The 22,584-nt window shown below is 46.8% G+C and overlaps 1 protein-coding gene across 1 annotated transcript in view; it reads right to left on the minus strand.

Annotated features, from left to right (window-relative positions):
* The window catches only part of LOC144511904 (genetic suppressor element 1-like), a 289,811-nt gene that overhangs the window by 3,106 nt on the left and 264,121 nt on the right, over positions 1-22,584 (minus strand). Inside the window, exons 10-15 of the mRNA XM_078242351.1 lie at positions 20,109-20,221; positions 18,276-18,561; positions 16,340-16,456; positions 13,562-13,924; positions 9,807-10,019; positions 4,988-5,091 (exon numbers count right to left, since the gene is read on the minus strand). Coding sequence (XP_078098477.1) covers positions 4,988-5,091; positions 9,807-10,019; positions 13,562-13,924; positions 16,340-16,456; positions 18,276-18,561; positions 20,109-20,221 — 1,196 coding nt within the window. The remainder of the gene's footprint in view (positions 1-4,987; positions 5,092-9,806; positions 10,020-13,561; positions 13,925-16,339; positions 16,457-18,275; positions 18,562-20,108; positions 20,222-22,584) is intronic.

The raw sequence follows: 22,584 nt of genomic DNA on the forward strand, positions 1-22,584 counted from the left end.
ACAGCTGAAGATTAGTCTGATTAAAAAACAAATTAAACACGGCATGTGCAGGAGTGTAATCTATCATTTCGTGACTGATTACATTCCTCTGGGATGGACTTAAGTCTCAAATATCCTCCCAACCATCATTCACTGACGACTGACACCCACGGTGGGAACTTTTGACAGGGAGTTGGTGGAACAGCTTCCAGGCTCGCTTCCAAACCCATTAGATTGGCGGGGGCATGGGCGGATAGGGAAGGGGGGAAAATCAGACGATCAGGACTCATATATTTAACTCTCACACTGACGCAGCCAAATTAGCTCACCACGAAGTGAAGAATCTGAATCTGTAGAAAGAACTTTGTTTATACTGAATCACTGCAGAGAAAGAGTTCTGGATCTTTGCAGCTCTCTACCCTAAAGGGTTGTGGGTGCTCCATCACTGAATGTATTTGAAGCTGAGATGGACATGTTTTTGGTCTCCCAGGAAATATGGGGGGGGGGGGGGGGGGGGAGTTTAAGTTTATTTATTAGTGTAGGCTTACATTAACACTGCAATGAAGTTACTGTGAAAATCCCCTAGTCACCATACACTGGCACCTGTTTGGGTACATTGAAGGAGAACTTAGCACTTCCAATGCATCCAACCAGCACGTCATTTGGACTGTAGGAGGAAACCGAAGCACATGGAGGAAACTCCGCTCAGACAGTGACCTAAGCCGGGAATCGAACCTGGTTCCCTGGCGCTGTGAGGCAGCAGTGCTAACCACTGTGCCACCATGGAGTTGAAGCTAAAGGTTATTAATGATCATACTGAATGGCAAAACTAGCTCAAAGGGCCATATGATCTTCTCCTGTTCCTAATTCTTAAGTTCTTATGTACTATTTTACACTAAACTCTTCAACATCTAAATCATGCTATTTAAGTGCAGAAAAAGTGTGGTTTCTTGGGTAATATTAGGCAGAACGTCATTGATCTTGTTGACAAATTAAACTTGCAGAACTTCTAATTATCCCAGATGGCCAAGTGTGCAAAAGGTTTGGTCAAACCACACATGGGAGCGTAGATTGGATTAAACTAGATTGACAGGTCAGCTGGAGCATAGATTCTGGGGGCGGAGATTTTCCATCCTCCCTGTGGCCTGTTTCTCGTGGTGACTGGACTACGCACAGCCAGAAATCCCGTGTGCCATCGGTGGGACCAGAAGATTCCGCTAGCATGAATAGCTGGAAAATTCCGGCCTCCATATTTCCATGTAGCTAAAAGGGTGAGGCAACCCTAGTAACTGAAGAAGCTCTTTGCCAAATTCCTGGTATAATTCCTGAAAGATTACAGTCAGAAATAGAATGGTTAAAAACATAGCAACTAAATGATGGAGAAAGTTGTCCTCCCCCTCCGAACCTTAGGTGGACTAGCAAGGGTAAATAGGGAATACTTGGATAGGGTCTGAGTGTGTTTGTGGTTGGTGCAGACTTGAAGGGCCGAATGGCCTCCTTCTGCATTGTAGGGATTCTATGATTCTTATTCATGTTTTGGTTAACTGTGCTGTTTTTGAAATAAGTATTTCCTTCAGGTCTACAGCACTATCATAGGGGCTAATCCTTAACTAGTCTGTCTTAATACCATCTACCTACGTGCTAACACTGTGATGCCCTCATGTTGAAGATTATATAGATTCTTTCTGTTTAGTTACCCAAGTGCAAACCCTGAGCTCCCTGTACTCCCTTAAATGATGATTTATGTGACTTAACCCTTAATTCAATTTGTAGGTTCTAGTAACATTTGAACTGGCTTTTAAATATTCCTTGATCATAAAGAAGGCTTCAGTTAACACGATGTAAAACATATCTATAAACAACTTTCGAGTAAAGGGTTAACGTCAAAGCACCTGATATTGATATAATTATTGATGTAACTATGATACAATGTGTGATGGGAAGCAGAAGTATAACTTTGTGCAGAGTTACTGGGATGTATATAGGTCTGTAAATAAACTAGAATGGTTTTGTACATGGCAGCATTCTTAGGGAAATGGCAAACTCTAAAGAGATCCTATCTGGACCCTGAACCCTGGACTAAACAACAATCACCTGGCAATAAGTCTCTTTTTTGGCCCCCAGGACATATTGTTTGACAAAGGATCCACTGGTATTAATGCTAACACTGTCAAAAGCCTTTCTGTGCATTGAGAAGGAAGTTTCTAGGTATACAGATCACCAACAATCTGTTCTGGTCCATCCACACTGACACTTTAGTTAAGAAAGCCCACAAACACCTCAACTTTCTTAGAAGGCTAAGCAAATTCAGCATGTCCAGCACATCTCTTACCAATTTTTTCAGATGCGCCATAGACAGCATCCTTTCTGGATGTATCGTAGCTCGGTATGGCTCCCGCTCTGATCAAGACCGCAAGAAACTGCAAAGGATTGTGAACGTAACCCAGTCCATCACACAAACTAGCCTCCCATTCATTGACTCCATCTACGCTTCCCGCTGCCTCGGGAAAGCAGCCAGCATAATCAAGGACCCCACACCCCGGATGTACTTTCTTCCACCTTTTTCTATCGGGAAATAGGTATAAAACTCTGAGATCGTATACCGACCAACTCAAGAACAGCTTTTTCCCTGCTGCCATCAGACTTTTGAATGGACCTACCTCGTAATAAGTTGATCTTTCTCTACGCCCTAGCTATGACTGTTGCACTATATTCTGCACCCTTCCCTTTCCTTCTCCCATTTGTACTCTATGAACGGTATGTTTTGTCTGTATAGTGTGCAAGAAACAATACTTTTCACTTTTCAATGTTTTTATGTATCCCAGTTCATGTGACAATAATAAATCAAATCAAATCAAATCAAAGCAACAGATAAAAACCAAGGGCTGGATTTTCAGTCTGGACTCGGGTATTTGATACTGGGATCATTTCTGGGTCCCTCCACAATGTGATTTTTATCTGCAAAGGGGCTTGCAAACGGCCCATTTAGTAGCGCCAGGGACTGCCTTGAACCAGGAACTAGCTTTGGAGGGCAATTTCCAAATGCAGATGGCAGTCACGACTGGGCTCACTGCTGTCCACAGTAAGAGTTTTAACAACACCAGGTTAAAGTCCAACAGGTTTATTTAGTAGCAAATACCATTAGCTTTCGGAGCGCTGCTCCTTCGTCAGATGGAGTGGAAATCTGCTCTCAAACAGGGCACAGAGACACAAAATCAAGTTACAGAGCTCCGAAAGCTAATGGTATTTGCTACCAAATTAACCTGTTGGACTTTAACCTGGTGTTGTTAAAACTCTTACTGTGTCCACCCCAGTCCAACTCCGGCATCTCCACATCCTCACTGCTGTCAGCAGACAGGAGACCAGACGGCTAGCATCCTCAGAGTGCAAACAAGTGCCCAAACTCATCAGGTACTTAGTCCACTTTAATAAATCGATGGGAACTTTGTGCCATCGTGTATGAGCACTTCACTTTGACTAGCCTAAGATATTAAATTAGCAAGCACAATAAATAGTGGCTCCCTGTTTTGCCCCTGACAACTGTCATTAACTGAATTCTGAAAGACGTGCTGGTTAGGCACTGACCTGAACAGGCGCCAGAGTGTGGCGACTAGGGGAATTTCACAGTAACCTCATTGCAGCGTAAGCCTTACTTGTGACTAATAAATAAACTTTAAAAACTTTAACATGCCCCAAATCATTCGCTCTCCCTGTTCTAACCTTTGAAATGTCATACTGTCCCCTGCCAACCTGCTAATAACGCTCTTCAACTTACAAGCTTTACCTTTGAAAACAGCCATGCGTCAGGGAATGTTAGAAGGCTGACACATCACTCCTGAGTGCTATTTTCAAAGCATGCCCGTCCCCCCACAGGTGACCGAGAATGCAGCCCAAGTGTGGATCTGTAATATTTCTGGTGGGTACATTCAAACCGTAGCACTTATACATTATGGCCCTGAAATTTCTCTTGGCTGCCTTGCAAGGGACGAAACTTCCCCTTGCCCTGTACAGGGCCTATAACTATGAGGGGGCAGAACTGGTGCTCCCTCTCTTTGGACTGGATGGGAACATGATGTGATCAGCAAGGTGAGGTGAGTCAACCTCTGGCAGGCAGATGTGGACCCTTGAAAAAATACAATTTTGTTTGAAAATTTGTGGGCAGATTGTAGCCCGCCCCCATCCCCCTTCCCCACCACCTCCAACCCCACCACTCTTTACTCAGTGATCCAAGGGCAACTTGGTCATGATTGATGGGAGTGTTCCCTTTAGTGGGTGGAGGCTGAGCTTACCGGGCACATGGGGCAGGAAGTTGGCAGAGAAGTGATCACTCAGATTGGGTTTCGTTTCAATCACTAGAAGTCACGTGAAATGTATTTGTGATTTATGGAAAGGAGGTGGGCTTTGCAGTGACCCTCCCTGCTCCAAAAACTGACAATTAACAAGCACATTCTTCTCCCAACATTTGATTGCTCGCTGCAGACTGCATAAAAGGCACCTCCTACTGTGTTACACTTGAAGGGCCAAACATCAGTAAATATTCAAAGCAACTCATCGACTGAAAAGTCCTTTTAAAATCGATGGTGGGTGTCTCTTTGAACTAAATGATGATAAACCTCCACTCCAAACGAGGGTTGACATTTTGCTGGAATATACTGTGGGCAGATCTCTCATTTTTACACTAGCCACCTCGTACCTTTGCTGGAGTGAGGGGAATCGGAAATCATCAGGGCAGCAGAACGTCAAGCTTATGCCAAAATGCTCCAATGTTTGACATAATTTAATTCAAAGAGACATCCAGCGACTTTGAAAGAACATTTCAGAGGACGTGAAGCTCTGCATGTTTACTGATGTTCATCCTTTCAAGTGTAGGCACCGCAGGAGGTGCCTTTTAAGCTGTGTGCAGCATGCAATCAGAAATGCAGGGGTACCTTTACTTAATAAACACTGTTTTTCAGAAGCAACATTACGTCTATGCACCTGGCTATTGTACAGCCAGTTTGTTCCTTACCAACATGTGTGCACTGAGGTGCTCCGCTGTCAAATTCAATTCGTGATTTCTTTCCTTGAGATGATTCAGCTGCTCCTGAAGGACTTGCCGTTCCACATTCTTCTCTGCATAACAAAAATGATTTACCAGTTGCATTATTAAAAGTCACACGAGCCAACTTTATCCTTTCTCTTCACAACATCTGGTCATTTCCTGCACATCAAGTCCAGATAGATTTGCGGTTTTTCCATTTTTAGAAAAACAGAAGCAAAATGGAACCATAGGGCCTGATTTTACCAAACCTTCGTGCCCCAAATTGCGGTAAAGTTGGGCGTCGGTCCTTTAACGCGATCTGCACCCGAATCCGAGCAGATCGCGGCTTTACCGACACCCGATTCGGGCGCGGGTCCGTCGTGCGCCCAAATCGGGCGGCCCGACGATTTAAATGCATTTGAATGCAATTAAATCGACTTAATGAACCGCGCGCCCAACTCTACCACCAAATCCCACTTTACCGTCTTCTGGCCTGATCCGCGTCCGTGCTGTTACCGACCTGCAAAATAAAAGTCTGAAGTCGCCGCTGCAGCTTCCAAAGAGTGGGGTCAGAGACTGCAACGGCTCTCTGACCCAGGTCATCCTCCGGTCGGGGCGGGAGGGAGCGGGAGGAGGAGAGGGGGTGTGACGTCTCATCCCCTGGGCCGGGGGGGGCGGGGGGCGGGGGAGAAGGGGTGTGACGTCTCATCCCCTGGGGGAGGGGTGGGTGGGAGGGGAGGGGGTGTGATGTCTCATCCCCTGGGGGATGGGTGGGAGGAGGAGATGGGGGGCCGGGGGGGGGGGGGGGGGGGGGGGGGTGGGACGAGGAGGTGTGACCGATCCTCCCCTGGGGGGGGTAGTGGAGAGGGGGTGTGATGTCTCCTCTCTGGTGGGGGGGGGGGAGGGGGTGTGACGTCTCATCCTCTGGTCGGGGGGGGTTCCGCTGCCTGTCTGCGGCCGATCCCTCCTGGCACCATCACTGGTTCACTACCAGCCACAGATTACTCTTCCCTGCAGGTGCGAGAGAGCGGGAGAGATGGCTGTGGCTGGTAGTGAACCAGTGATGGTGCCAGAAGCCGGCAAAACGCATATGGGCGCGCTGCAAAGAGGATTCCAGGCTCGGATCTGTTTGATGCCCAGATCCGGCACTTAGACTCAAAATGGTAAAATTCCCCGCATAGAATCTCTACACTGCCGAAAGAGGCTGTCCGACCCATCGAGTCTGCACTGACTCTCTGAAAGAGCTTCCCACCCAGGCCCTCTTCTCCGTTCCATCCCGTTTACCCCCCCGCCGTAAAGAAAGCGAATGGAATGTTGGCATTTATAGCTAAAGGAATAGAATATAAAGGAAGGAAGTATTGTTGCAACTATACAAGGCATTGGTGAGGCTGCACCTGGAGTGTTGTGCACAGTTTTGGTCCCTTTATTTGAGGAATGATGTAGTGACATTGGAGGCAGTTCAGAGGAGGTTCACTAGATTGATTCCAGAGATGAGGCGTTTGTCGAATGAAGAGAGATTAAACAGTTTAAGCCTGTACTGTCCAGAATTTAGAAGAATGAGGGGAGATCAAATTGAGGTTTACAAAATGATAAAAGGTATGGATAACATGGACGTGGAGCGGGTGCTTCCGTTGGTGGGACATTCTAGGACGAGATGTCATAGTCTTAGGATAAGGGGCAGCAAATTTAAAACAGAGTTGAGGAGAAACTACTTCTTCCAAAGGGTTGTGAATCTGTGGAATTCGCTCCCCAAAATGTGGTGGATGCTGGGACAGTGAGTAAATTTAAGGAGGAGTTAGACAGATTTTTAATTGATAATGGGTTGAAGGGTAATGGGGAGAAGGCAGGAAAATGTGGATGAGGAGCATATCAGCCATGGTCGAATGGCAGAGCAGATTCGATGGGCTGAATGGTCTAATTCTGCTTCTGTATCTTATGAACTTATGAACCTATAATCCTTAGATCCCAGCACGAGCCAATACTTGGATACCAGCAGGAATCAATGCTTCTATCCCATCAGGAATCAATACCTGGATCCCTGCACGAGTCAATACTTGGATCCCAGCAGGAATTAATGCTTTTATCCCATCGGGAATCAATACCTGGATCCCTGCATGAGTTAATACTTGGATCCTAGCAAGAATCAATACTTGGATCCCAGCAGGAGCCAATACTTGGGATACCAGTAGGAGTCAATGTTTGTATTCCATCAGGAATCAATGCTTCGATCCCAGCAGGAATCAATGCAGGAGATAAAACTACAATGAACAGTGTGAAAGTACTTCAAACTTTCACATGGTCTATGTAAAACAACACCTTAAGCATTACATATATTTTAAAATCTCAATTTGTCAGCACAGGTTAGTTGAAATCAGGTAAGATATCATCAAAAGCATGTTCTTTAACTATTGTTAATGTGCTTTATTTCTAAATATACAAAATTGTGCTTTCAACCCTGCTCCAAGATCTGACAAAGAATTGGTTCTAATGTGTCAGGCTGAAAAAAAACTCTTGAAAATAGTGAGTAATCCTGAACAAAAGAACAAAAGGAGATATTAGAAAATATTTCCACACGGACATGGAATACCCGACCAGCAACAGTGGGCTAAATCCTGTGGAGGTGACAGGGGTCTTGGCCACCAGATGAAGAACTGGCGAGAGCCCCGGGGTCAAGGACCATAGGGTGGAGGTCCTGCCAGCTGAGAGATGTGGGCCAATCAGAGGTTGCAGCGTTAATGAGCAGCAGTGCCGCTGGGAAGGTTCTGACAGCAACTTATGGCCTGGGGTCGTAGATGGAAGCAGGCACAAAGGTGAGCGATGGCTTGAGAGGGTTCCTGTTATGGGGGTTGTGGGGCAGGGGTGGGGACGGGTGTTAGCAGCAAGGATAAGAGGGAGCCTCTCAGCATGCCCATGCCTTCCTGATTACAGGTCCCTGTATCAGGCACTTAGCGCCTTTAAACAAGCACCCCCCCCTACCTCCTACCTCCACATCCCGCGGCACGGTAGCACAGTGGTTCGCACTGCTGCTTCACAGCTCCAGGGACCTGGGTTCGATTCCCGGCTTGGGTCACTGTCTGTGTGGAGTTTGCATATTCTCCTCGTGTCTGCGTGGGTTTCCTCCGGGTGCTCCGGTTTCCTCCCACAGTCCAAAGATGTGCGGGTTAGGTTGATTGGCCAGGCTAAAATTGCCCCTTAGTGTCCTGGGATGCGTAGATTAGAGGGATTAGCGGGTAAAATATGTAGGGATATGGGGGTAGGGCCTGGGTGGGATTGTGTCGGTGCAGACTCGATGGGCCGAATGGCCTCTTTCTGTACTGTAGGGTTTCTATGATCTTTCTATGATCCCAGGAGGCCAAGAACAAAATCGACAGTGTTTGATTGACCTGCTCCCCGGGTTCCAAGTCCCTGCCCGTTACTGGGTTAACACTACAGCTGGTGGGATGAGGCCCTTCAGTGGACATTGACATCCACAGCCCTTCCTGCCGCAGACTTAGTTGGGGTGGAAGCAGGAAGCGGTGGCATAGTGGTTTGTCACTGGACTAGTATTCCAGAAACCCAGCTTAATGCTTTGGGGATCTGGGTTCCAATCCCACCATGACAGAGGGTGAAACTTGAATTCAATAAAAGTCTGGAATTAAAAACCATTGTTGATTGTTGTAAAAACCCATCTGGTTCACTTATGTCCTTTAGGGAAAGAAATCTGTTGTCCTTACCTGGTCTGGCCTACATGTGACTCTGGATCCATAGCAATGTGGTTGACTCTTATGGTTATCAGGGATGGGTGATAAATGTTGGTCCAGCTAGCAATGCCCACATCCCATAAATTAACAAAAAAATGGGTGGTGGGGCCCGCACCTGTTTAAATGCACCCCCACCCACTCTGCTACCAAACTCACCGTGGGGGAGGGCAAAGGATTCTACCCCATGGTGGAGTAGGATCCATAATAGGCTTTAAGGAAGGAGTGGGAAAATATCTGAGAAAGAACAACTGCATACAAGGAAATGTGGACTAAATTGTTAACTTGTTAACAGAGAGGTAATGCAGGTGTGAAGGGCAGAATGTGCTGTAAACTCCCACAGGAGCCAGTCATTTTAGGCAAGAACTGGGCGTCCGTTAACTGGAGCTCACCTCCATGTTGTTGCCAGCCTGAGGGCCCAGCCATTTTGAGGCCCAAGCCTCATTACCATCCTTCCAGTGAACAATGGGTGCCAAGTGACTGCCTGGTTACACCTCACTGGCTGTGGCAAAGTGGAAAATTAACCGGCTCGCAGGCTGACCCTGCTGAAAGCTGGAACCTGGAAGGGGAGGAGTTGTGGAGAAGAGGAGTCTTGGACAGCAGGAGGGGCAATCTAAATACTAAACTTTTCTTAAACTGTTTATCTGAGCGACCTTCAGCTGCTCGTTAAAGCAGCTCCGGTTAGGTCAATGCCTATTAGCAATAGACACAGCATATGTGGTGCATACACCCCACCTATGTGTAGCTCTTGCGCTCCAAAGTTATAATCGGTGGGCACAAATTTCCATTTTATAAATGGACACCCATCTGGAACAGGCAGACACTCTGGTCACCCATCTCAGGACCCCTATCTAAGATGCAGTACTGCTGAACTGACCCACTGCCTTTCTCAGGCACCTGTTTATGTCGAGTGGAGTGAACTAAAACTGATCCAATTGATTTTAATGTGCTATGATTTCTAGAAAAAATGCACTACTTGAATTAAAAAAAAAGACAGCCCTGTAGATGTTGCAGTTATCTCCACAGTGGTCTTCAAATTTAGTTCAGTTAGATTCTTCATTTATCCTTACCTTCCATGTATTCTTGGTAGGCTTCGAGGACACCTGTCACTCCCTGCCATTTTGGTCTCTGATCCATTTCATCCTGACTGTCGAATTCCTCAGCCTGGGGGCTAACCTGTCTGCTCTGATCCAATCTCCCCAGCACTTGCTGTTTTGGTACATCACACGGCGATGAACTCTGAGCTGGTGAGCTGCAACGCAGGTCACTCTGCCAGTCACCCGCTGAAAAGTTAATGAACAAACTGATATTTCAGCTAACAGATACATGCACTGTGGCTATCAGTTACAACACTATTGTACTTTGCAGACAGCATATTTGGCAAAGGAAAGGATCTGAGGTATGTATTTGTCATGCAGCTATCCTCTGTAGATCCCAAAACGCCCACAAATGCAAAATGTAAAGTCTGAATTTAAAGTTATCAGTTAGTAACAGGGAAACACTCTTATGTCATCAGTTTAATGTGACTGTTAACTTCAAACTGCTTCCTATTTCTCACTAAGTTAACATATGGAATCATAGAATTATAGAATCTCTACAGGAGGCGGCCATTCGGCCCACTGAGTCTGCACCGACCACAATCCCATCCAGGCCCTATTCCCGTAACCCTAGCTAATTCCCCTGATGCTAAAGTTAATTTCGCATGGCCAATCAACCTAACCCGCACATCTTTGGACTGTAGGAGGAAACCCACGCAGACATGGGGAGAATGTGCACATGCCATTGGGTATTGACCCGAGGCTGGGTCCCTGGCGCTGTGAGGCAGCAGTGCTAACCACTGTGCCATCGTGCCACCCACTATATAACTTCCATCACATCATGCAATTGTATAAAACCTGCACAAATTCAGTTATTTTCTACCGGACGTGGAATGTAACAAATGGACTCCTATGTTTTGCAAAATATCAGTGCTTTCTGACAACAGGGTCCTATTGAATTACAATAAGGGGGGGAATTTCCCCATCTCACCCACCACGGGAATCATAGTGGGCAGGGGTGTGGGCCATGCAAAGATCCGTTGACCTTGGGATTTTCCGGTTTCGGGGTGAGCTTGGCCGGAAAATCCCATCCAATATGTCAAAATGACTTCATTGGTTGAACAATGTGTAAATGTAATGCCCACTGAAGCTTGTTTCTGCCTAGAACCATATAGAACCATGTAGCCATTTTCAAGCAGAGGAGAACAATCCAAATTAGATACTGCTTTTTACCACCTTTCCCTTTCTTGCGTTAGGTTCAGGGATAAACCATTGGACTAAATGTTGTGGTTGTGGTGGTAAATAGTCATTACCAGAGTTCTGTACCGGGGGCTGGTTGGCCAGACAGTTAGTGATTCAGAGCAATGCCAACAGGTTCAATTCCCATTCTGGCTGAGGTTGCTCATGAAGGCCCCGCCTTCTCAACCTTGCCCTTTGCCTCAGGAGTGATGATCCTCGGGTTACGTCACCACCAGTCAGCTCTCCCCCTCAAAGGGGAGAGCAGCCTATGGTCATCTGGGACCATGGCAACTTTACCTTTTATCTAATCTGTACTCTAGGCTGACAGCATGATGCCAAGCATATGAATATTGGGTCTTACCATCCTTAACAAAATAACCTAAATGCAATGATTCCTAATTGTATCCAAAACATCAATTAGAACCAAGTGCACACAAATTTTAACTGTAAAGCGAATAACTTGTTATAACTGCAGTGTTGGTCCCAAAGAGCCTTTTGTACTGATTGCATCGGGTCAAACTTTTCCCACACAGGAATTTGTTACACGCTGCTGCTTCAGCTCTGTTTTACGGCCCCAAGTATAATTTGCAATTCCCAGGAACTAACCAGGGGCGGTACATTCTGGATTGAGAGAAAAGGAAGAGGCTGCACGCAAACCACTGATAATGTGAAACCCTTTTACAATACCCTGTGACGGTCATTGACAAATCCGCACCCCATTAGTAAAGCACAGCACAGTGCTTGAATTCCCTCACTGGTAGAAGAGCAAAACTTCATTACTGCACCACAGCGACAAGGCAGAAATAGGAACAAGTGCCATTGCAACTATCATTGTTACTTGCTCCCTATTCTCTGCCTCCTCTGATACTGGGGTATTGGACACTGATAGTCTTGTGGTGACTGTCTCTATGGCATTCCTCATGGTTGAGGTAGTGAATGTTGGTGAACTATTTAAAAGTGGGAGGCTACACAATCAAGTCGGGCACTAGCCTTTCTCATTTACACAAGTGCTTTAGCATGTTCCTCATTTTAGTCTCAGGATGGTTTCCACCTCTTCAACATCGCCAAACTCTGTCCTGTCTCAGCTCATCTCCTTTTGAAATCCCCATCCTCGCCTTTGTTACCTGAAGTCTTGACTGGTCCAACATATTCCTCCTGGCTGGCCCCCATGTTCTAACCTGCAAAAACTTTAGGTCACCCAAAACTCTGTTGTCACAGTCTTAACTCGCACCAAGTCACATTCACCAACAACCTCTGTGTTCCATTGTCTCCCGTTTAATCAATGCCACAACTTTAAAATTCTCATTGGTGTTTTCAAATCCTTCCATGGCCTCGCCTCTCCCTAGTAATCTTCCCCAGCACCACTACCTTCTATGCTCCTCCAATTCTGGCCTCTTGAGCACCCCAGTTTTAATTGGTCTAGCATTGGCGGCTGTGTCTTCAGCTACCAAGGTCCTAAGCTCTGGGAGTCCCTTAAAATCTATCTCTTTAACCAAGACTTTGGTCAACATCTCTGATACTATCTGGTGCGGCTCGGTGCCATATTTTGTTTAATAATGTTTCCGCGATCAATTTGGAACTTTTTATTACATTAGGAGTGCTGCATAAATGTAAGTAATTGCTGAGGCTAATTTTATTGGCCTATCTAGTGCCTCCAAGAAATTAATCAACTCATTATTGTTCAGTGAACATACATGGGACTTGCCCGATATGTACATCACATGGTGCATTATTTTATGTCTTTTTCTAGAGGCTGATACACATGCTCAGTTAAAATAAGTTTCCTGGTACCCTTAGTCTCCCTGTCTGGCCCTGGCGAAGCCACCCCACCTACATTTCACCTGGGCCTTCAGCGCTGCTCTGGTCTCCTGAATGCAGTGTGTGGCCATTGTTCCCGGGACTCAAGAGCTGCCAACCCACTGACTATCCACCAGCTCCTGGGGATGGACCTTTACCTCTAAAGGTGCGGCTAATGCCTGAATGCCGAATTGGGATTTAATCCCATTGAGGCTCCTGGAAATGGCTGTGGGGGCATTGTCGCTGGCTTACCAGCCGTTACATGGTGTGGCCATTAAACGCTGCCCATTGTCTGTGCCTGGGACGATACGGAATTAATAATGCATGACACAAATTAGAATTTAAATATTAATATGATGGTGTTAAATTTAACTTAAGAGTTAATAAATACATTGTCAGCCCACAGACAGTTTGTGGTTGGTCCTAGCTGATAAAGTGGCATTTTCACTATCTCCAGGATTTCTAATGCAGATCTCACAATTTTAATACGATAAGTGTGGAAACTCTCGAGCTTGCTGCTGAATGGCATGCATGCAGCAAATTAGTTTTATTGCTCAACAAAAGAATGACGCTGTCTGACCCAGCGCAACTGAATTGCATTCCCGTGATTGTAGAGAGGGACTGGTGCCAGTCGCACCATTTGCCAGGAGGATGCCAGGTGGCAGGAGGAAAGAAAATGTGGGGGGCACAAATGATAGACCTTACAAATGATATTCATAAGGAGGACTGCTCATCTTGACTGGCTGCGTTACCTGTGGGCTGATCGGGAGCCAGTTTTCTCGTGCTCTGCCACACAGACGCGCGGAACTTCTGCAAAAACTCATCCAGCAGTTTGATTTTTCCATCGGTGTCAGTTACCATCCCACGCGGTTTAGCCTCGTCACTGGAGGCGCCGACAGGATCTGCTGCTCCCAGCTTGTCAGATTTGTTCTCATTTACGCTGCTTGCGTGATCCTTTGACACCGTCTCCGATGCTTCTGGTGTCAGCGGTGGCCTGCCCGGCTCCGCCTGAGGCTGGGCAGGCAGGTCCTCCCGAGAGCCGGCGCTTGGATTGCTGTCAGGTGGAATCGCCGGGGGACGGCTGACGTCAGCCACACCTGTCACGCCAGGAGCATCTGCAAAAATAAGAACACATCATCTGTTCGATTCCTGATGTCTCTATGAGCGCTCAGGTTCCTTGGTGTAAATATCCTGACAGCAGCATTACTCACATCTTCTGTCGAGAGTATTGTCTGGGGGATGGTCGCCTTGCATTGAATACTCGATTGAACAGCTGAGTCTAAAGCAGACCTGACATAAAATCTGGCACGTTTGCTTGCAGGGGTCAGCTCAGCCATCGTGACAAACCTTTTGCTAGAGGCTGACAATAAAAGCCTTTAAGGATGATCAAGGTCCGCGTGTATTTTATGCCCCCCTCGCGAAAAGTCTGCATTTTGGTCCCGGGTTGCTTCAGAATTCCTGCATCTCGTCACAAAAATTCCCCAAACTTCAGCGATTACAGAAACAAAATCAGGTTTAACATGCACAGCTGGGGACGTGTCTCGCTGAGGTAGGGACACCAGATTCGAAGAATAATTTAAACCCACTCATCAATAATAAGGCAATAATGTTTACACAGGCCCAGGGAGAGATGACTGTAATTGGCGGCAACTTCTAGCTGGCTTCCTCTCGGCTGGTCAGATCACCCAATTAAAACGATGGAAAAATCAACAACATTAGGTCTGTCCCTCGCTGCTCAGCCCCCCGTCACATTCCCCCAACACTGGCACTAGACACCTGAGGACAAGGAAGAAATCAGCAACTCTCACCAATCTCTTTCTGCCATTAATCTCCTTCAGCAGGAACTGAATGAGGGGAGGGGTGGCACGGTGGCACAATGGTTAGCACTGCTGCCTCACAGCGCCAGGGATCTGGGTTCGATTTCTGGCTTGGGCCACTGTCTGTACGTTCGCCCCATGTCTGCAAGGGTTTCCTCCGGGTGCTCCGGTTTCCTCCCACATTCCGAAAGACGTGCTGGTTAGATGCGTTGGCCACGCCAAATTCTCCCTCAGTGTACCCAAACAGGCACCGGAGTGTGGCGGCTAGGGGATTTTCACAGTAACTTCATTGCAGTGTTAATGTAAGCCTGCTTGTGACACTAATAAATAAACTTAAAATTTTAATTAAATGTCTGATGTCACCATCAATAGATTCCCTGCCTGGAAGCCAGCTGAATTGCCAGGCTTGGTTTCCAAATCAGAGGAGCACCCAGGATTGCCCGGGAGGGCGCTGGGTGGGGCCCTAGGCCTGGGAGTGAATTCTGCGGGGGGGGGGGGGGGGGGGGAGGGGGGCGCAATAGGTCCGGAGGGGTGGGGGGGATCTGCCCAGTGAAAGAATGGCTGCCCCACAGTGATTTAATGACCAACTGGTCATTTAAAGGCTGGAGGCAGGAGTTCGGCCCTTCATGGACAGTCCTGCCTCAGAGATTTGCGGGCCAATTAGAGGCTGGCGGTTCCAATGTATAGGTAGCACCAGCAGTGGCCACTGTCGGTACTGCACCTGGGTGATGACCTGCGATAAATCTTTTTAAGTGTCTGGGGTTGACGGGGGTTTGGGCAAGTGGACAGTGGTTTGGGTGGCCATGGGGGAAGGAAACAAACCCGGGTAGGGTTTTGTCTGTGTGTGTGCGTGGGGGGGGGGAGGTTACGGTTTGTGGGGGGAGGTCCTCTTAAGGGCTCAGAAGGCCAAAGAAAGAGGGGCACCCCTCTCTGCTCCACCATCAGCCCACACAGGGCAAAATGACAGAACGTGCTGGCAGCTGCTGTTAAAGGTAAAGGGAGGTTAATGTTTCTGGTATAGCCTGAAACTGGGGCAGCACGGTGGCACAGTGGTTAGCACTGCTGCCTCACAGCGCCAGGGACCCGGGGGGGTTCAATTCCTACTTGGGAACTCCTCTGTCTGTGTGGAGTTTGCACTCTCTCCCTGTGTCTGCATGGGTTTTCTCCGGGTGCTCCGGTTTCCTCCCACAGTCCAAAGATGTGTGGGTTAGGTTGATTGGCCACGCTAAATTGGCCCTCGTGTCAGGGGGATTAGCAGGGTAAATAGGTGGGGTGACGGGAATAGGACCTGGGTGAGATTGTGGTCAGTGCAGGCTGGATGGGCCGAATGGCCTCCTTCTACACTGTAAGGATTCTATGATTCTCTGAAAATGCTGGAAAATCTCAGCAGGTCTGACAACATCTGGGGAGAGAGAATAGAGCCGACTTTTCGAGTTAGGAAACAAGCCTAGCCTGTCCAACCTTTCCACCTAAGACAATTTGGCCATTCCCGACATTATTCAGTAAACCTTCTCTGACCTGCTCCAATACATTTACATCCTTCCTTAAATAAGGAGACCAATACTGCACACAGTACTCCAGATGTGGTCTCACTTGTGTCCTGTACAACTGGAACATAACCTCCCTACTCTTGTGATGAATTCTCCTCGTGGTAAATGATAACATTCTATTAGTTTGCCTGATTGCTTGCTCAAACAAACGGATGATTCCCACCTGAGCACAGGGTTGGGTCCTCGGTGGGTTGAGCTGATTCGGAAGCTTGTGGATCTGGCTGAGGAGTGCATTTTTTCCCACTTTTACTTAGGAGCTTCAACAAAGTCTCTTCAATATCTGTAATGTAACGGTTCAACTTTACTACATTTTTGATTAATAAAGAGGAAAACAAAGCAGAAACATTTTCACTGAGGTGAGACATTTGTTTGAGCATTAAAGTGTCGCATTCTTATGAGAGAAGTATGAAGCGAATCTTGGATGATTAAATTGCTTTTGAATTTGGCAGTGTCATGACTAAGTGCTACATTGCCCCAATGTATTTTATGTAACTTGGAATCCTTTGACTATGCCGTTTATATTTGATGCACGACAGTCCTTCTCCCTTTCTCCACCCATTATTACCCTGCCTCCTTCTATTTTTTCCCAGTAATTCCATTTGTTTCTCTCCTCCTTCACGTCTGTGTGACTCTTTCTCTCTTGTTCTTCCCTCCTTTCTTTCTTCTACTTTATAGTTCCCCCCTTTCGCTTTCAATTTTCTTCTGTCCATTCAGTCCATTTCTGCAATTGTGGCAGTGTCAATGCACTCTGTAACTGCATTGGTCTGGTGCACCCCTATATCCTGTGTTGCATTTCACCTTCATGTGAAACATGCAGTATTGGTTGGTTGGTTTCAACTGAAGAAGGAAAGATGAAAGTTTATTATCTGTCAGTTTGGTGGTTTACTATTGATAGGAGAGATCAGTTATGCACAGTGGAGAATTTGTACCGTTTCCTTACACCCCAGAACTATGAGGGTGGATTGTTCATCCTGAGATAAGGAACCCCATTTTCCGACCTCTTCAGTGGGAGAGGTGGGAATCCCAATGCCCTGTTAAATGGGGCATCGGCCGAAAATTGGTCCAATGGTCATGAGGGCTCTCAAGATTCACCGAACCCACTCTGCTGGACCTCCTCTCAGTCCCCTTTCCCTCTCAGATTCCCCGCTCAGCCCCCCCCCCTTCAGGTCACAGGCCTTGGCAGTGCCAACAGTGCACTGCCCCCAACACTAACACCCTGGCCTGGCACCTTGGGCCCCAAGGGGGCTTGAGGAGATAGGTCCAGTGGCCATTTGCCCCTCTGCTTCTGCATGGCTGTAGAGGACAGGACACTCAAGGGTCCTGGGGGTTGGGTAGGCTCGGGCTGGGGGCAAGGGGGCGACCTCGCCACTTTCCACCGGGATGGATGTGTTGTGGTTGGACAGCCCCTTCTAACCCTGGCAGATCTGTAGACCACCCATGGCATGGTGATTTCAGGCAGGCCTGTGAACAATAGACCTACCTTCTCGAGTCCCCTCAAGGCTCAAGAAACCAGACCAGGGTGCCAGTGCCGGGGGGGGGCAGTGTATTGTGGGTAGTGCCAAGGTGCATGGCCCGAAAGAGGACTGAGTAGGTTCTGAGGAGAGCTGAGTGGTCTGATGGGGGAAGGGGGTGCTGAGTGGGGGCCGGGTTACTCTCATGTCTATGTGGTGTGTGGGGGGGTGGAGCTACCTGTTAGTTGTGGGTGGGGGGGGGGGAATGCCCCTCTTTGCTAAGGGTTTGGTGGTGCTTCCCTGGTCAGTCGTGGGGGGGGGGGGGGGGGGGGGGGGAGGCATAATTGTTTATGATATTCAGCTATTTTTTGAATGCCAATTATGCCAAAAGTTTCTGCTCATCCTATTTTGGGATAGAATAAACATTGGTTGGGATTTTCTGTGCCAGTAGTGGGGAAAAAGGTGGTTCAGGAAAAGTGACATTATCCCCTCCCTGCGCTTATCCCACAATTACTCAGAGATCACCCACAAAGGTTGTGAAGAAATACTCCTTATTGTGCTTTCCATTTATTGTTCAATCTGGTCTGACATGGATTACTAATTCACATTTGCAGAGGATGGGAGGTCACTTCCAGAGTGTTTACCCACCTTTTCTCTGTGCTGCGGTCAAATGCTTCAAGTTGAAGAGTGCAAGAAATTGCTTCTTTTCCTCAAAATCAGTTGCCCTGTTCAGTTCTTCTGGAGAGTGGGTGATAGAATAAACCCGAGGAGGAGGAGGAGGAAGAGGAAGAGGAGTGTGTCGTTTCTTTTCTAAGTAAAATGAGGGCGGGCTGCGTTCTCTCAGCATCCGACGCCGCTTCCTCATCTTCTGCCGTTTGACTTCTTCCTTCTTGCTCTGAGTGGTCAGACCCACGGCGCCAAGGAACAACATTTTCTGTGATTGGATATTAAGGAACAAAAGCCATTTTAAATTAACTAGTGTGCATGTGAATACATAGAGTGAACATTGATGAATGAACCTGTTGGTCCTTTCTTATACTTCAGCCCAGTAACAAGAGGATAGGTGGTGTGGCATAGTGTCTACTGGACTAGTAATCTAGAGATCCAGGGATGGTGAAATTTGAATTCAATAAAAGTCTGGAATTAGAAACCATTGTTGTAAAAACCCTTCTGGTTCACTAAAGCCTTTCTGGGAAGGAAATTTGCCATCCTTATTTGGTCGGTCCTACATGTGACTCCAGACACACAGGAATGTGGTTGGCTCTTAAATGCCTTCTGAACGGCACTCAGACAAAGGGCAATTAGGGATGAGTAGTCAGTGGTGCCCACATCCCGTGAATGAATAAAACATAACAATTCAATCACTGCTGAAATTTTCGGCTCTTTGTAACTAATAGGAAGGATAACTTTTCCAAAAGTGCTTCAGGATGTCTTCAGGCTGTGGAAAGGCTCTATACAAATGCAAACCCTTCTCCTTTCTTTCATATGAATGGACAATTGCCAGGATTTTTCAGTCCTGCCCACAGCGCCCATGGTGGCGGGTGGAGGGACAAAGATTGCGGTCAATTTCCTGTTGGTGGATAAACATAATCTGCTCCCACCCTCAATGGCGGTGCACTTTTCCTGCTGTGCCATTCTGGGACTCTGTTTGAATACATTAGAATATCATAAACGCTAATCATTGAGACAGCCCAGTGGAATCACTTCTGCCTTGCAGAAGTACAGTTTATATTGAGGGTAAGGCATTTGTTCCAGCACAGGTATGATAAAACTATTCACCTGTGAAACAAAATAAAACACAAGCCGCTCCCAAAACTCCATTTTCTTTTGATAGGTGCACAGTCACCATTTCCTCCAATTTTCTTTTGTAATGATTACACGATAGGTCATTGTCCAATAGTTGACTTTTATAAAGCATAAATCAGTTAAAGATTGTGCAGCATTTTTAATGTTTAGGGTTGTGATGCGTGATATAACTCACGAGGCTAGAGATGCTCGAGGAAATAAAGGCTTTTATTGACTATTACAATGGAGCTACCATATATAATACACGATCCCAGACTAAAGGGTCCCAGACAGAGCAGTGACCTTTATACCTCTCCCAGGAGGCGGAGCCCGACTGGGATGTACCATAAGAACTATATTACAGGTAGAACAGCCCAACCCTAACCCCAACAGTAGCATGTAGAACAGCCCAACCCTAACCCCAACAGTAACATATATACAGACTCATAGTACTGGCCAGACCCTGGCTCAGCACTACCTGGTGGGAACCAACAATGGTTCACCACAGGTTGCTATTAACATTTTTTGTTTTACGAGATTACATTTTTGTCAGTTTAAATGCTTGACAGGAAAATATAAAAATCCAGTCAAACAATTAATGTCAGAATCTGAAGAAACATCCTGAAATAATTGCAGTGAAGCAAGCATTACACAGGGAACATGTTTGTTTGGTGAGTGAGATTTCGGTGCACCTACCCGAGGAGTGTCATCCAACTTGAGAGGAGGTTGTTCTGCCAGTTTGCGTATCCTGTTCCTTATCTCTCCTTTGCAGAACGCGCCATCTGAAGAGCTGTGCTCAGAATGCTGTCCTGAGGATTGGAAATCAATGCCGAGGAATAAGTGCCTCATTAAAAGTATGCGCACCATCAAAAGAACCCATGAATTTCAGTCATACGCATGCAATCTCGATCACAATACCTCTGCATCAAATTATGAACAGTGCTCAATTAAGAATAAGCAGTTTGGAGGTCTTTTCACATTATTAATTACAGTTGTTACATTACTCTGACACAGTTCATTTATGGGGGTGGCACGGTGGCACAGTGGTTAGCACTGCTGCCTCACAGCGCCAGGGACCCGGGTTCAATTCTGGCCTCGGGTCACTGTCTGTGTGGAGTTTGCACATTCACCCTGTGTCTGCATGGGTTTCCTCCGGGTGCCCTGGTTTCCTCCCACAGTTCAAAGATGTGCGTGTTAGGTTGATTGGCCATGCTAAATTGACCCTAGTGTCAGGAGGATTAGCAGGGTAAATATTTGGGGTTACAGGAATAGGACCTGGGTGGGATTGTGGTCAGTGCAGGTTTGATGGGTCGAACGGCCTCCTTCTGCAGTGTAGAGATTCTATGATTCTATGTGTGTCACACTCATGAGTCAGATGCCCAGTTTTGGGCAGATGTCCTTACACATAATGGTGCCAAGATCCCTGGAGTCTGGGGCAGAGATCCAGTATAAAACGAGTGGGAGAGGATGAGGGGAGGTGGGAAGGAGGCAATTCCAATCCACTTCCCTGATGAACGGATGTCAAGGAAGAGGTCGTGGCACTGAGATTGACAAGTTTTTACTTACCTGCAAGGTTGAAAGGTTGTGGGTCACACTCGGCATGTCTGCTATGACTCTCACCAATCTTTATAGACGCACCATAGAAAGCATCCTTTCTGGATGTATCACAACTTGGTGTGGCTCCTGCTCTGACCAAGACCGCAAGAAACTACAAAGGGTTGTGAATGAAGCCCAGTCCATCACGCAAACCAACCTCTCATCCTTTGACTCTGTCTATACTTCCCGCTGCCTCGGAAAAGCAGCCAGCATAATCAGGGATCCCACGCATCCCGGACATACTCTCTTCCACCTTTTCCCATTGGGAAAAAGATACAAAAGTCTGAGAACACATACCAACTGACTCAAGAACAGTTTCTTTCCTGCTGCTGTCAGACTTTTAAATGGACCTACCTTATATTAAGCTGATCTTTCTGTACACCCTAACTATAACGGCAACACTATATTCTGCACCCTCTCCTTTCCTTCTCCCCTATGCACTCTATGAATAGTATGCTTTGTCTATATAGTGCGCAAGAAACAATATTATTCACTGTATCCCTGATGCGCGATATAACTCACGAGGCTAGAGATGCTCGAGGAAATAAAGGCTTTTATTGACGACTACAATAGAGCTACCATATATAATACACGATCCCAGACTGAAGGGTCCCAGACAGAGCAGTGACCTTTATACCTCTCCCAGGAGGCGGAGCCCGACTGGGATGTACCATAATAACTATATTACAGGTAGAACAGCCCAACCCTAACCCCAACAGTAACATGTAGAACAGCCCAACCCTAACCCCAACAGTAACATATATACAGACTCATAGTACTGGCCAGACCCTGGCTCAGTACTACCTGGTGGGAACCAACGATGGTTCACCACAATCCCAATACATGTGACAATAATAAATCAAATCAAATCAAATCAGGTTGTGGATCTGAGGCCTGATCCAGGGTTTGATTGAATAATCAAGGCTAACACTTCAGTGCAACGCTGAGTGAGTGCTGTGCTGCTGACGTTCTATCCTTCAGGTGAGATGCTAAACTGAGGCTCTATCTGCTTTCCTCAGATGGATGTAAAGAATCTCATGGCATTACTGAAGTATAGCAAGGGAATTTTCACTCAATCACTATGACCACCAAACTGTCCATTTATCTCATTGCTTTTGGGACACGGCAGTGCAAATTGTTATGTATGCAAATGCAGCAGTCAGGGGTGACAGTGATTCAAAAGCAGTTAATTTGTTCCTTTCCACACTTCAGGGCATCCTGAGGTGCTGTATAAAAGCAAGATGTTTATTTTATTCTTCCTGTTTGAAGTTAAGGAGAGGGGGATGTTGTGAGAGAGCGTATTTCAAAATGCGGTCTATCACTATCCACCATGGGCAGCACGGTGGCACAGTGGTTAGCACTGCTGCCTCACAGTGCCAGGGACCGGGATCAATTCCAGCCTCGGGTCACTGTCTACGTGGAGTCTGCACTTTCTCCCCATGTCTGCATGAGTTTCCTCCGGGTGCTCCGGTTTCCTCCCATAGTCCAAAGATGTGTGGGTTAAGTTGATTGGCTATGCTAAATTAACACTAGTGTCAGGGGGATTAGCAGACTAATTATGAGGGTTTACGGGAAT

Source organism: Mustelus asterias, chromosome 2 (assembly GCF_964213995.1).
Source record: "Mustelus asterias chromosome 2, sMusAst1.hap1.1, whole genome shotgun sequence".
NCBI lineage: Eukaryota > Metazoa > Chordata > Chondrichthyes > Carcharhiniformes > Triakidae > Mustelus > Mustelus asterias.